We start from the raw sequence: 14,427 nt of genomic DNA on the forward strand, positions 1-14,427 counted from the left end.
ATCACTTTTTGGCACAACATCGGAAGCCCGGAGGCTTTTTTTCGGTAAGTTAAATGTGTTTGTGTGGGTAAGTACCGTCCTTAGCTAGGTCCTGAAATGTAGACAGCTAAGCTGAGAAGCGGGCTCTTCGTGGAAATTTGTTTTGTAAAGTTGGTTTAGCTAATGCGTCCAGGCGAATGAATTGACCGTGACAAAAGAAATGATGAGAAAAGCAGTGGGTAGGTGTTTTGTCCAGTCACTGGTGCTAGCTCAGAGGATGTAATAAAGGCAAGGTAGCAGAGGTGAAAAAGGAGTGGTTGTTGATAAATAATTAGAGAAAGAGGTGTGCAGGGCAAAAAGCAGGTGTGAATGTGTGAAATGTGTTGAGTATTTGAGTGAAAAAATGCGTGGTCTCCAGCTAATTTGGAAAGGCTGCTTGCACGATGTACAGCATGTGCACTTGAAATAGAAGAATTTTTCCCATTCTCTTCGCCCATCATGTGGCGACACAAACAGCCCAGCCCCATTTATGGGACCTCTTTGTTGTCATGGCTACCAACGACCACTTGTCTTGTGCCAACAACTCATTGCCTCACAAAAACTCACTTCCTATCTTTCCCTCTGTTTTTTTTATGGCCAATATCTTTACATATCTTGCTAGATAGACTTCCCACAACAGGGTTTACAAACGCCTTATCCTCTTGGTCCACTTAAAATATCTTTACACAACTATTCTTACATTTCTTGAAACATCTGCTGTCCTCTTGGCCACACTACTCTTAAAAAACACATTTTTAATAGCAACCACATTTTTTCAACTGCATAAATAAAGCATATATAAACATCACTAACAAAAACTGATTGCCGCTTCTACCTTGTTATAGCAATTTTGTTTCTGGCTCAAGATGACTTCATTTCATTCATGAAGGTTACATTTGATAGATCTTTTCACATATTGTAGAACAACAAGTTGTTATGGCAGTTTAAATACCACCGATCCATTTTTGGCAGACCATCATTTTGTAGAACAACACCGCTAAGCTCAGACTCAGCCATCCTTTCTCCTCTTCTTCTTTTCATGCCGCTGCCATGGGAAGCGCCCACAAATGTGTCATTTCACACTGGCAGCAAGCTGGCGGAGCTAGCCGTGGTGCTTGATTTCTCTGACTTTGCTCTTTCACCGTGTTTAGATAATGTGCCATCCCCAAACAGTTGCGCTCGTTTTCGTGCTTTAGCTTTGTACTCAAGCACACACACACATGTGTGTGTGTTCGCTTGTTGCCACACATGCAAGTGGCATGTGGATTGTACTCAGAACTTGGAAATTCTGCCTTCTGAATAGGAAGATGTAGGTAACACCAGACTGCAGATGAGCTGCATACAGGGCTGGACTGGGACAAAAAATCGGCCCGGGCGTTTTGACTGACCGGCCCACCATTATAGGAAAAATCATAAAGCCTTTGAATGAAAACAAACGCTGTTGTGACAGTGATGTACACTGTTCTGATGGTATATATGTATCAATCTATCAATCGTTTGTTGTAAGATTCAGATAATTATTTTTTAAAAGCTAGACATTTTAAATGAGAATAAGAAAGAAAAGTATTTCTTTGTGCCCCCCTTTCCCTGTTAATGCCCTACATGCCCCCCTGGCAACACTTTGCTAGACCCGCCCCTGCACAGTTACCAGCTGTCAGCTACCTAAAAAAGGATCCTGGGTTATTTGTCTCTCAGAAACAGTTCATAACTTCCCTTCAACTCATTCATGTCACCTAAAAGGTAAACCTGTTTCTCCATCACCTGTTCAGCTCTGATGATTCAGTAAGGACATCTCCTGGTTTCATCTTCATGTTTCCCTCTCACCAGATAACCAAACCGACATCATGACCAGCAGCTTTACAGCTGTGGCTCCAGCAAACATCAGCTGATACTAGAAATTAATATTAAATAAATTCTAACAACAGCTGATCAAGCTTAAACGTGCTGCTGTTGTTTAGCGCGACATCCGCTGGTTTCCTCTTTCTGGCGCAAAGTGGGCGATAAATAAACAAGAGAGAAAAGCCGATCAGCTGATCATTGATCAGTTTCATGATTGAAGTAGAAACAGGAGAGGGGAGAGAATGAGAGAAGAAGAGGCAGCTGTGCAGCAAAGACACAGAATAACTCCAGCTTTGTGTCTTTTTCATTGTAGCTGAAGTCCGGGACAAACTGTTCCTTTTCACCTCAATACGAAACGCGTAATATTTTCTCTGAATACGAGACGATTCCGTTTTTTACGGGATGGTTGGCAACTCTAATAATTAACCTTATGAACAAAATAAAGTTCAACATCAGTAACATCATAGCCCACCCAGCTGTATAGAAACTCCGTCATGCTAGCTAGCACGCAGTACGAAAAAGTCAGCATAACGAAAATAAACTCCACCTAAACTTGGTTTATAGGTCATATAAAGTAAAGTAAAAATTTTATTTATATAGCACATTTCTAGATAAGAGATCACAAAGTGCTTTACAAGGTATAGACACAGATTAAAAAGACGAAGTACAGTCAAAAATTAACAAAATGCAATTTTAAAAAGATGTGTTTTTAGCTGTTTTTTAAAAGTAATCAGTGAATCAGCAGATCTTAAGTTCTGAGGAAGAGAATTCCACAGTCTGGCGGCCACAGTAGCAAAAGCTCGATCACCCCTAGTTTTCAGTCTCGTATACTTAATAACAAGTAGGCCCTGACCACAAGACCTCAGAGACCTACTAGGGGCATAGGGCTGTAAGAGTTCAATGATGTATGATGGTGCTTGTTCTTGAAGAGCCTTAAATGTGAGAACCAGAATCTTAAAGTGGACTCTGAATTCGACAGGGAGCCAGTGTAACTGTATAAGCAGCGGTGTTATATGTGAGTATTTCGATGTTTTCGTCAGAAGCCTTGCTGCAGCATTTTGGACAGTCTGCAGACGCGCCAGGGAACTCTTGTTTAGACATGTAAACAGTGAATTGCAATAGTCCAGTCGTGATGAAATAAAAGCATGAATAACAATCTCCAGTTCAGTATGAGCTATTATGGGGCTCAATTTAGAAATATTTCTTAAATGATAAAAGCAAGACCGAACCAGAGATTTGACGTGAGTATCCAATGTAAGAGCAGGATCGAAGGTTATCCCTAGGTTCCTGATAGATGGTTTCACAAACGTTGAAAGGGGACCAAGAGCATTCATTATGCTGGGTACATGTCTGTCTGGAGCACATAACAGGACTTCAGTTTTATTTTCATTTAGTTGGAGGAAATTGTCGGCCATCCAACCTTTGATGGTTTCCAAACACACATTTAAAATCCGCAGTTTAGAAGCATCTTCAGGTTTAAAAGATATATATATTAATGTATACCCAGATAGACTGCAGGTCATAACTTCTTACCTGAAGTTCAGTTCACCTGACACTCGGACCGGCGGCCGCCTCGGGTCTCTTCTCCTGCCTCCCCTTTCCCTCATCCACCTGCTGGCCTCCACCACTTGCTAATGTTACTGAATCTGTGGAAGCTCCGCGATAGCCACCGCAAGAAGTAACGAATAACGACCCTATCTAAATCCCAGTAATGATTAACGCGTTCCTGATTTTGTTATAATAACTAGTTACCGTGCTCGTTACCACAATAATAATGTAGTTACTGTAACACGTTACTTAATAACGCGTTAGTCCCAACACTGCATATAAGCTACTTTTTTCTATTGCTCAAAACTTGTCTGAACACAGACTGCACTTTCTTGGTCCACTGTGATGTATGTGGCTGAAGAAAACATACTGCTGTTATTTTTAGCTTGTACAGTCCCGATCAGAAGTTTAAGACCACTTGAAAAATGGCAAAAAAAAAAAAATCATATTTTGCATGTTTGGGTCTTAACAAGGTTCCAAGTAGAGCTTCAACATGCAACAAGAAGAAATGGGAACATTTTTTGAACATGCAATTTATTGAAAACAACACTTGAACTGAAACAGGATGTTTTACAGCTGATCCTGTACACGCCCCCCCTCACCAAACAGGAATCACAGTTCCAAACATGAGCTCAGTAACCTTACCTCCTCACCTCCACCTTTATTGTTAATTACTTCAAAAATTAGTTGCCGTTTGCTTGATGCAACCATTTCCACGAGGTGAGTGGGAACATTTCTCCAAGTGATGAACACCGCTGCATGAAGGGAATCTACTGTTTGGAACTGTTGTCCATTTTTGTAAACGTCCTCAAAGGTTCTCAATTGGATTTGGATCAGGGGAACATGTACGATGTTCCAAAAGAGTGATGTTATCCTCCTGGAAGAAGTCCCTTGTGTACCGTAGCATTGTCCTGTTGAAAAACCCAGTCGTTACCACACAGACAAGGGACCTCAGTCATGAGGGATGCTCTCTGCAACATCTGGACACAGCCAGCAGCCGTTTGACGCCCCTGCACCTCTTGAAGCTCCGTTGTTCCACTAAAGGGAAACGCACCCCAGACCATTATGGTGCCCCCACCACTGTGGCGTGTAGAAATTTTTTTTGGGTCTACCACTTCAACCCTCAGGATCATTTAAGAAATGACTGTCATACTGAATCCCATCTCAGCAGCGATGGCGTTCTGTGAGAGACCCTGCTTATGCAGTTCAACAACCCAACCATGTTCAAAAAGGTTTTTTTGCCTTTGCCATCAGAACATCATGACAGTGTGACCATGTGACAGAAAATGACAATGAATCTACATTTTTGCACAGATTTGGCCTTTAAAAGCATGTGTTCCTAAACTTTTAATCAGCTGTAAAACATCCTGTTTCAGTTTAAGCGTTGTTTTCAATAAGTTGCATGATCAAAAAATGTTTTGTCTCACTCTCATTTCTTCTTGTTGCATGTTGAAGCTCTACTTGGAAACTTGTTAAGAACCAACCATAGAAATATGATTTTCTTCTTCTTATTTTTTTGCCATTTTTCAAGTGGTCTTAAACTTTTGATCAGGACTGTATTTAACAATCCATTAGTTTCTTCTGAAAAAATTAAGAATCCTTTATGTCCTCAAACACATTAGATCCAAAACCTGTTCTAGTTCCTACAACACTATCAGAGACTTGAAAGCCCTCTACTGTCAAGTCTGGTTAAAAAGAAACTTTGTCAACCACTGCAAGTATCAAGTTTTTTAAATTTGATTTGACTGTTTATTATGTACATTTTTGTTGTTGGTTGTATTAAGTTTAATATTAATTATGTTAGTGCCTTTTTAGTCATTAATTTGATTATTTAATATAAACTGTTTAATCATTGTTTCTATTGGTTTTTATTAATGTTTCTAGCAAATTATAACTGAATGTAAATTTTATGCCAATCGGCCACATTATGTTTATTACCTCATTTGTAGGACCTTAATTTTTTCGGGGACATTCTGGCTACAACAGTTATTGTATGTAAATATGAACTTTTAAATAACAAAATGTATTGTATTATACAGCTCTTCTGTACTTTTTCAATAGGAGACTGTAATCAAGCTTATTAAAAGTGTATATTGACAACAGATTTACATCATATTACTTTTTTATTTCAATGTAATTGTTGTACAAAAAACAACAGTTCACTGTGAATTTTACATTTATCAACAAAGTATACCATTATGTATTCTGCACTATATTTTCCACAGTAACATTCAGGTAAACAACGGCTGCCAGTAATTTACTGTAATATTGAACTTTTTAATATTTATTTTATACAGTTTCACTGTATTTAACAATGTAAGACTGTAATCAGGTTAATGGAGTGTATGTTGTTTTTACATGAATTAACCATGAAGAATTTTATAATTAATTTTTAAATTCATAGTTATTTACTGTAAAAAAAAAATATAAAAAAAAAAAAAAAAAAAACAATATATATATATATATATATATATATCATATTATATATATATAATATAAAATTTATACTTGAATTTCTGTTACCAGAATAGTATACCGTTTCGTGTTCTACATTTACAATTGATTTTTCATGTTGAAATTCTGGCAACCACAGCTGCCAGTAATTTACCATAAAGTCTACATTTTTTTTACATGAATGATCTATTACAACCAAGGTGTGCAGAAGAGCATCTCTTAACACACACATCAGCAACCTTGAAGCAGAAGACCACACTGGGTGCCACTGCTGTCAGCTAAGACCTGGAAACTGTGGCTACAATTCACACACGGTCACCAAATTCTTACTCAAAATTACTCCTTCATGTTCAAGAATCATTTTACCCCTCAGCCACGAAAGCCTGGTAAGGTATGGTCAGGGGACACCCAAGTTTATGACTGCGATAACTCAAGAAGGAAGTCAACTAGGATTTTCACATTTGTACCACACGTGCATCTAGTAGGAGGCTGAGGGCTGACAAAGGCGGCTGCCGGGATGTTGTTTTGAGCGTAGGATGAGAGGCGGCATAAAGCCTGAACACGTCACCAATCTGTCGCAAGACAGGTGTACCTAATAAAATGGCTGGTGAGTGTATGTAAAGCAGTTTTGTACTTTTGTGAAGGCAGGGTCATTCTTGCTAGTAAAATAATGTTAACATTTAATTGTACTTTGTGCATTAGCGTTCTTACACAGGACACTGAGTATTTCTACTTTAACAGACTAAATAGAGTAAAAAGACTGTTAAAGTGGAAACAAACTGACGGCTCAAAGAATTTAGTGATTGTGATGTAATCACAGGTTGCACTACATCCGTTTAATTTTGACGTTACAACTTTTGGGTTATTTCTGCAATTGCACGATGTGAACACATGATGGCGCAGTTGTGTTAGTTTTTAGATTAGCTGGGCTCTAATCCAAGGCCACAGCGCTGCTGGCACACACACACAACACCACCACACCCGACACACATCACACACACACACACACACACACACCACACACGACACACACACACACACACACACATTCCTTGGACTACTTGTGTCCCCGCACTGTTGGGAATCACTGCGCGCACTAAGTTAGTACCGGTGTTTTATCTGAGCGTTTTTCTTTAATCTGACATCTCCCGCAGTGCTCATGAACATTCCTGCATTAACTCAAAAATGTCTATTTCTGAATGCGTTTTATTAAACACCGAATTTTGCCTCAGAAATCTTAAATACTTTAACACTTCCGTATTAAAAGCCCCACCTGTGATGCCCAATTACACCTCCGTGGCCTTTTGATACCGTATTTCCTTTATAGTCCCTCGAGAGCAAATATACCAAACCTGACTTTAATGACCTGAAATTTAAAGAGTCTTTTTTTTAAAATCGATATTTCTTCCTGAAACCTCACCAATCATATCTGATATTTTGAAAATTGAAAAAGTGACTAACCAACACTGTTTGATTACATTCACAAGCATTTATTTCCTCCACAGTTTAGCTGTGGGCCTACATTAGCTGACACGCGGTGATAAATATGTTCGTTATTATTTTTGGATAATCTGTTCCTGTTACACGTCTTTGATTTCTTCCCGATCGATCCAAACACCTCTCACACCTCTCAATTTTTGATTCATTCCATTATATTATTATTATTTTCTCCTCAGCTATGAAATTCTTTATATCCCACACGGGTTCATCCGCCACTGTCTCCTTCTTCCTCTATAAGCAAGAAAACTGAAGCATAAAAGACTCTTATTCTCCATAATCAAGGTCAAGAGCGTTTTTCAATAACCTTTGGGAATAAAAGCCTGGAACGGCGCCAGTGCTCCCTGCCAGTCATTTTCACAGCCAGCCGAACACCGCTAAAGTTGTTGACCTTTTGCACCTAAACAGATCAATACGCCGCAGTTTATTCTATTAAAAAAATAGTCCACCGAATTATCTATTAATATTTGTATTTAGTTTAAATCCCCCCTCGGCGGCGTGATAAATTGTTTCAAATAACAGATGGTGCTAAAGGGAGAGACAAAGCGGGGAAATCTGGTAGCAATTATCCTCAATTATGTTCATTGTTATTTTGAGCTAATTATTGTTATTGTCACTTTTGTTTGTGTGTCTTGCGGCGCTAGGCTGCAATAAGCAGGCCCGAGGAAGACAATGGGGGGAACAGGGATATGTTGTGACGAGGAAATGTGGCTTTTATAATTGAGCCTAACCAGCTGGTGTAAATAAAACTTTGATCTAAATGTAGAGGCTGCGGGTCTGCCTCGAGAAATAGACTAATAGGATGTGGACTCGGGACTATGGTCGAACATACCTTATTTTTCTTCTTCTTTCCTTCGTGGGGGTGTGGGGTTGCTACATTATTTAATTACTATGATTTTAAACAAAAACTAAATCTGCGACTAAGGTTTGAGTCATGAAGACAGAAAGATTAAAATCGTGTTTTGGGGCGTTTGTTCTGTTCTTAGATAGACTGAACGAAACTGCCCACGCTGGTTAAATGTCTGAGATTGCCCTGTGATGTCCACTCTGCTGAAGTGCCGTTGGGCTCCCCCCCACCCCCCTCCTTTTTCAGCTCCTCTATCTGAACTTTCAGCACGGATTCGCGCAGGACTTCATCTCCACATTTACAGAAAACCTTCTAAACGTTTATTAGAAATCCTCCCCTCAAAAAACGAGGAGAAAGCGGACCGGAGGAGGACAGCGGGAGAAGGAGTTCCGTGGCCACTGCACGCGGGGCAGACCCAACTCCTCTCTATTCTTTGTTTGGGGGCGTCTCCTCGCTTCTCTTCCCGTGCTGTCCCCTCCCCTCATTCCCTTTCCATCCCAGCTCTCTCTCTCTCTCTCCCCCCGGGGCGGGAGAAGCCGTGTTTGGTTCAGAGAGGGTCCTTTGGGAAGAGTCACAAAGCGGTTTCCTCTGAGAGAGAGGGAGAGCGAGAGAGAGGGAGAGAGAGAGAGAGCGGAGTGGCGAGAGCTCGGGAGTCTTCCGCGGGAAGCAGCGCAGCTCTGGACATCACCGACGCCAGCGCGTCCCGGACCACTGAGCTGAGGCAGAGACGAGAGCGAGAGCAAAAAAAAGAGGAAGAAAGAAGTGTCAGAAAATGATGACATCTGATCCGGGTACTAGCTGATCTCTCTGTTTTTTCTCTGTGACAGCCCAAAGCGGTGGGTTTCCACGCGCACCAGGAGTGACTTTTTCCATCCTACACACATATTACGCACAGGGCGTGCGATTTTTAACCCTTTTTTTTTAAGTGCTTGGATATTCTGGATTTTATGACTTATTATGATTCGCCTACCGTTTTAGCACCAACTCCCTCCTCAGGACAAGAGAAAGTGGAATAAAGGGTGCACGCTGGATTGAGGTCTTTCTAAGCGCACGCAGCACCAGCAGCAAGAGTGCGTCTCAAGGTTCCTCCGCTCGAGTCACTGAAAGGGATCCGCCAGAGAACAAGTGCAAAGCCGGGAGGAGAGAGGCAAACGGAGGGACTTGCATCGAGCTCAGGAGGTTTGTTAATGTTTGGAATCCAGGAGAGCATCCAGAGAAGCGGCAGCAGCCTGAAAGAGGAGCCGCTGGGAGGAATGAACGTCCGGAGCTGGATGCAGGGGGGCGGCGTGCTGGACGCCAACACGGCCGCCCAAAGGTGAGCTGTGCCTAAGTGAGGAGCACTTCCACCATCACTCATTTACCGAAAGATGGAATCAGCCTGCGTGTTCTCCTCCAGGATACTGCAGCTGTACAAGAATTGAGACTTTGGGAATGGAAGTGCAGCAGTCCGAAAAAAAATCTGTCCATTCAACTGCTGATAAAATCATCTGTAGAATTAATAATCTCATTCAGAACAATTCTACCACACAAACTGTCATTAACTAAACAGTTGCAGCATGTGCTTGGTCTAGAGTTTATTTTTTCCGCATATGTTTCAGATGCGATTTATTAAGGATTAAAACAAAGAACAAATACATAAATGCAGTCCTGTGCTAGAGAAAATAAATCCTGTACTTCCCCCCATTTTCAAACTTACTCGTTGTTTTATTAGAAGGGAATAAAATTCTCCAACTGAACCACATCCAGTCACAGTAAACGTGGATATATCACGATCTCCCCTTTACGCGAACAGCAAGTTTGTGCTTCAAGTTGGTTTACAGATTCAGGAGATAATTAAGTAAAACAGGCAGCTTTCATAATCACAATCTTTAAAATAAGAGGAAAATCTGCCAAAAAAAAAAAGAGCACAAGCTGGATTTTATACTTTCAGTGCTTGTAGGCCCTTTAGGTTTGTTTTTATTATTTGTTTTTATTTATTTATTTTAGGTTAACTTTACATAATTATTACTATTTAATTTGCTTTCCTTCTTATATTAATTTTGAATTTTTCTAATTTTTACAACATAAAAACTTTACATCCTCTGACTGCTTCTAACACCCCCTCCGTCTGTGTGTCTGCAGTGGAGTGGGTCTGGCTCGGGCTCACTTTGAGAAGCAGCCGCCCTCCAACCTGCGGAAGTCCAACTTCTTCCACTTCGTCCTGGCTCTGTACGACCGGCAGGGCCAGCCGGTGGAGATCGAGAGGACGAGCTTCGTGGACTTCATCGAAAAAGAGAAGGTCGGTTCAGAAATACACGTTGGTCTTAAGAGTTTTTAGATGAAGGAAGATCACTGAGATTTTGTGAAGGCCTCGAATATTAAATTTGGTTTCTGACATTATTGAATGAATTTTTAACGTCCCATTTTAATGAACTACTTGTCCTTTAATTGTTTGCATTATTATTATTATTATTTATATTATTATTATTATTAAAAACTAAAAATACAATATTATAAACATTATAAATTTACTGTAAGGCACAAACCTCCTTAAACCCTCGTGTGTATTTGATAAATTAAAAAAAATGCCTTTCGGAGTTTAAATTGTTTTAATTTACAGCTCCATTCAACGCAACCACTTGTTCTATATAAACAACGGCGCTGCAGCCCGGGCTTCTCATCAATTATGACTTGGCTTAAATTAGATGAAATGTATCGGGAGAATTCCGTGTTGGATTTATTGGCCCTCCGAACACAACTAGTAATTACGCAGGAATTAAAAATCCACAATAACACCACGATTACACACGGAGAAATTACAGGGCTGCACTCCTCTGAGCATAAATCAGCTTTTATTTAATGCAAGACCGCTGTAAAGAATTCATTAAGTTGGATGTATGCTTCACTAGCCTACATGTGAAAACAGGAAAAAATTAATTTCTTGCTATTTTTTTAAATGGTGTTAAATTTTCCATAAACAGCTGTGTGTTTGTTGTGTGTGTGTCAAGGAGACCAGCGGAGAGAAGACCAATAACGGGATTCATTACAGGCTACAGCTTCTTTACAGTAATGGTGAGCAGACTGGCACACTCACACACACACTCACATATATATATATATATATGCATGCATAGTTAGAGTCAGCTTTGCCAGATCAGCTTCATGTTTATTTTATCAGACACTTAATGATATCACACAGCAGCAGCTGATTCTTGGGGGGGGGGGGGGGGGGGGGGGGGGGGGGGGGGGGGGGGGGGGGGGGGGTCGCTGTCCTAAAAGTAGTAAAATAAAATGTTGCAATGGGTTATCAAGGCTTCCAGAATTTATGTCAACGAAATTGCAGGGCAGAGATTCACGATTGTGTAACGTGACCGACTTCTATTAGTCAAATTTCAAGGCAGCTGTTACAGGATGTGACCCAGCTTTGTGGCTTCATTGCTGTCACTGTCCCTAAATTAGTTTGTCCAGTTTTATGTGCTCTTTATTTTTCTTTTTTTTTTTTAAATAATTTTTTGACAGTGTGAGCTGCACTCTAACCCAAGCAGGGACATAACAGCACCAGCCTCCTGTGTAATAAACAATAGCTACAATTCGTGTCTCGCATGTGTTGATATTTGGGAGTCAGAATAGGCACAAGCAATTTATCAGATAAGTCAACAAACAAGGTGTTTGAATCTATTTACCACCTTAACACGGGGCTGAACGCCCAAGGTCTCGTGTTGTGTAAACTATGCCGAGTTAAACGTGTGATTTTCGTGTGATTTGGGAGCTATATGGATACAGCCAGCTTGGCGTAAGGCTTGCATCGCAGCAGAGAGAAATGCAGAAGCTGAACAACATTTATTTTCACACTGAACTGATGAGCAGCTGCTGGCTGATCTTTAATAAGCCTCTCACCTTCTTCACAACCCCTTTCTGCCTCGTTAAAAAGGAGCCACTGTGTGTCAAGTCGCAAGTGTGAGCGTTTAAACCAAAGAATGACTGTCTGCTCTCAGACTGTTCTCCACTGACTCATATTTCAGGCCTAAATAGGAAACATTAATAAAAGCTTTAAGAAGAAAGAATTTGCGAGTCAAAATTACGTTTGCCCCGCTCCTTTGTTTATTTATTGCGAGCTTATTGCTGTAAATGACGTTAATCTCGTTTCCTTGTTCCCGCTGCTGCCACTTTGCTAACCTAATTCCACGTATTTTAAATGCCCTGCAACGTGCTGCACTGTGTGTTAAAATATGTGTAAAGTTTACAATATTTCTCCCTTCCTCTGGATCCCAACAGGCATCAGAACAGAGCAGGACTTTTATGTTCGACTCATAGACTCCATGACTAAACAGGTAAACACACACCCTAACACACTCTCAGAGCGGTCTGTCACCTCTCCTGTTACCTCTCTGACAAAGAGCTGCTCCACTGATCCTCTTGTTCTCCACCGCCCTCCTCTATTTCACACAGAAATGAATGTTTATGCGTGTATGATTCAATGGGTGGGTGTTTCCACAGTGTATGTGGGTGGGGGCACACACACACACACACACACACACACACACACACACACACACACACACACACACACACACACACACACACACACACACGGCATGGCTCCAGGCGTTTTTGCCTGTGCTCCTCTCGCTGTGATTAGAGTGAGGAGGCAGCGAGCGGGTGTTGAGGAACAGGAGCGTAATTCTGCTGCTCGCAGTAGGAAGTGGAAAGATATAAGGGCACCTCTGGGATTTGGTCTGCTGCGTATCAAGCATTCCGATCAGATCCAATTTTTCTGGTAATGCTCTTGTTTTTGTTTATGTGTACATTTATAAGAGGGAGAGCGAGAGAGAGAGAGAGAGAGAGAGAGAGGGAGACAGAGAGAGGAGCAGGTAGAGTTTGAGGAGAGAGGCGGGAAGACAGGGATGCATTTTCAGTTTGTGCGCTCCTGGTCCCGCAGGTAAAGTCAGGATGAAAACTGATTGTTTTTGTTCATGAAGAAAGTGCGAGTGAGAGTTATCTGCCTGATGGAATTCAAAATGTGTGTGTGTGTGTTGTGAAAGCCAAGGTATGAGGAGCCAAGAAGCCCACCATGCACTGAATACTTACTAATGTGACTCCAGGCTCTGACAGTCTCACATTACTGCTGCCACGTTGCACCACATACTGTGTGTGTGTGTGTGTGCACGCTGGCAGGCCTAAGAGACCACACTGTTTCCTAATAACACTCTTTAGGTTCGGCTTGGTGGGGTGACAACCAGCTACACACACACACACACACACACACACACACACACACACACACACACACACACACGCATACACACAGTTGGGACTTTCTCCTGTAGAGTTTGAAAAAATTAAATACATGCACACTTTTTCATGCTGAAAAAATTAATGGCTTTTTAGAATTTCAATATTTGAAAAGGGGGGAAAAAAAGGATGGAGGCAGGTGTGCTGCACCTGTGGTGCCTTCCTTGCACTGTGTGAGTGCTGCTCTGTGGCTGTGTGGATGGGGAAGGGGAGCAGGTGTTTAGTGCTGTATGTATACAGTAAATGTGCAAAGGTGCTTTGGAGAAGGCGTAAAGCATGCTCGCTTGAGTTTGTGTGTGTGTGTGTGTGTGTGTGTGTGTGTTATTCCCAGTAGTGGAGGAATGGAACTTTAACAGGTGGTCAAACCAAAACAGTCGCGAGGTTGGCTTAGCTGGTCAGTGATGTCATGGCCGCTGTCTCTAACCGCACACACAGGCATTTGTTCGCACCCACTGTTGTCTTGCCAGGCGGGGAAAAAAAGAAAAAAAGAAAAAAAGAAAAGAAGAAGAAGCCACACAGAAGACCAGAGGTTGCACTGGTGTCGCTCTTATTTCACTGGTTGTTAACAAGATGTGGCTTCATCCACCAAAATTGAAAACACACGACCCGAGCCCAGCATGCCCAAACACATTTTTGACAGGAACACACAAAATAAAGAGCTGCTGAGTTTGTAACCGTGATAATGAAACAGGCTTTCTGTTTTACAACTTAGGAAATAATCATCAATATTTACATTTGTCATGATGCAAATGCTCGAAAATCCAGCCTTATTCTAGTCTCGTTAATCTCTCTTGGTGCCGTAGTAGCATACCTTTCACACGTTTCACTGTTTAAAAGCCCAGAAACAGAAGACGATAAAAACAAGAAAGCAAGAGGGTCATTTCTCTAAGATTATTCAGAGTAAACCATAGAAACATAGATTTGTTTTTAGTATGAATTTCTCAGTTTTAGTA

The 14,427-nt window shown here is 41.2% G+C and overlaps 1 protein-coding gene across 6 annotated transcripts in view; it reads left to right on the plus strand.

Moving 5' to 3' along the window:
- Positions 1-8,546: 8,546 nt before the first annotated feature.
- LOC102293762 (transcription factor COE1-A) overlaps positions 8,547-14,427 on the plus strand; it is an 89,180-nt gene continuing 83,299 nt past the window's right edge. For 4 of the 6 annotated variants that reach the window (XM_005926348.3, XM_042222301.1, XM_042222302.1 and 1 more), the window contains exons 1-4: positions 8,547-9,518; positions 10,325-10,481; positions 11,191-11,254; positions 12,458-12,513. In XM_005926348.3, the coding sequence (XP_005926410.1) occupies positions 9,391-9,518; positions 10,325-10,481; positions 11,191-11,254; positions 12,458-12,513 (405 nt within the window). In that variant the 5' untranslated portion in view covers positions 8,547-9,390. The remainder of the gene's footprint in view (positions 9,519-10,324; positions 10,482-11,190; positions 11,255-12,457; positions 12,514-14,427) is intronic. The other 2 variants (XM_005926350.3, XM_014334879.2) reach the window with 1 other exon arrangement.

Source organism: Haplochromis burtoni, unplaced genomic scaffold, assembly GCF_018398535.1.
Source record: "Haplochromis burtoni strain Fernald_Lab_line unplaced genomic scaffold, NCSU_Asbu1 Contig_83, whole genome shotgun sequence".
Lineage (NCBI taxonomy): Eukaryota > Metazoa > Chordata > Actinopteri > Cichliformes > Cichlidae > Haplochromis > Haplochromis burtoni.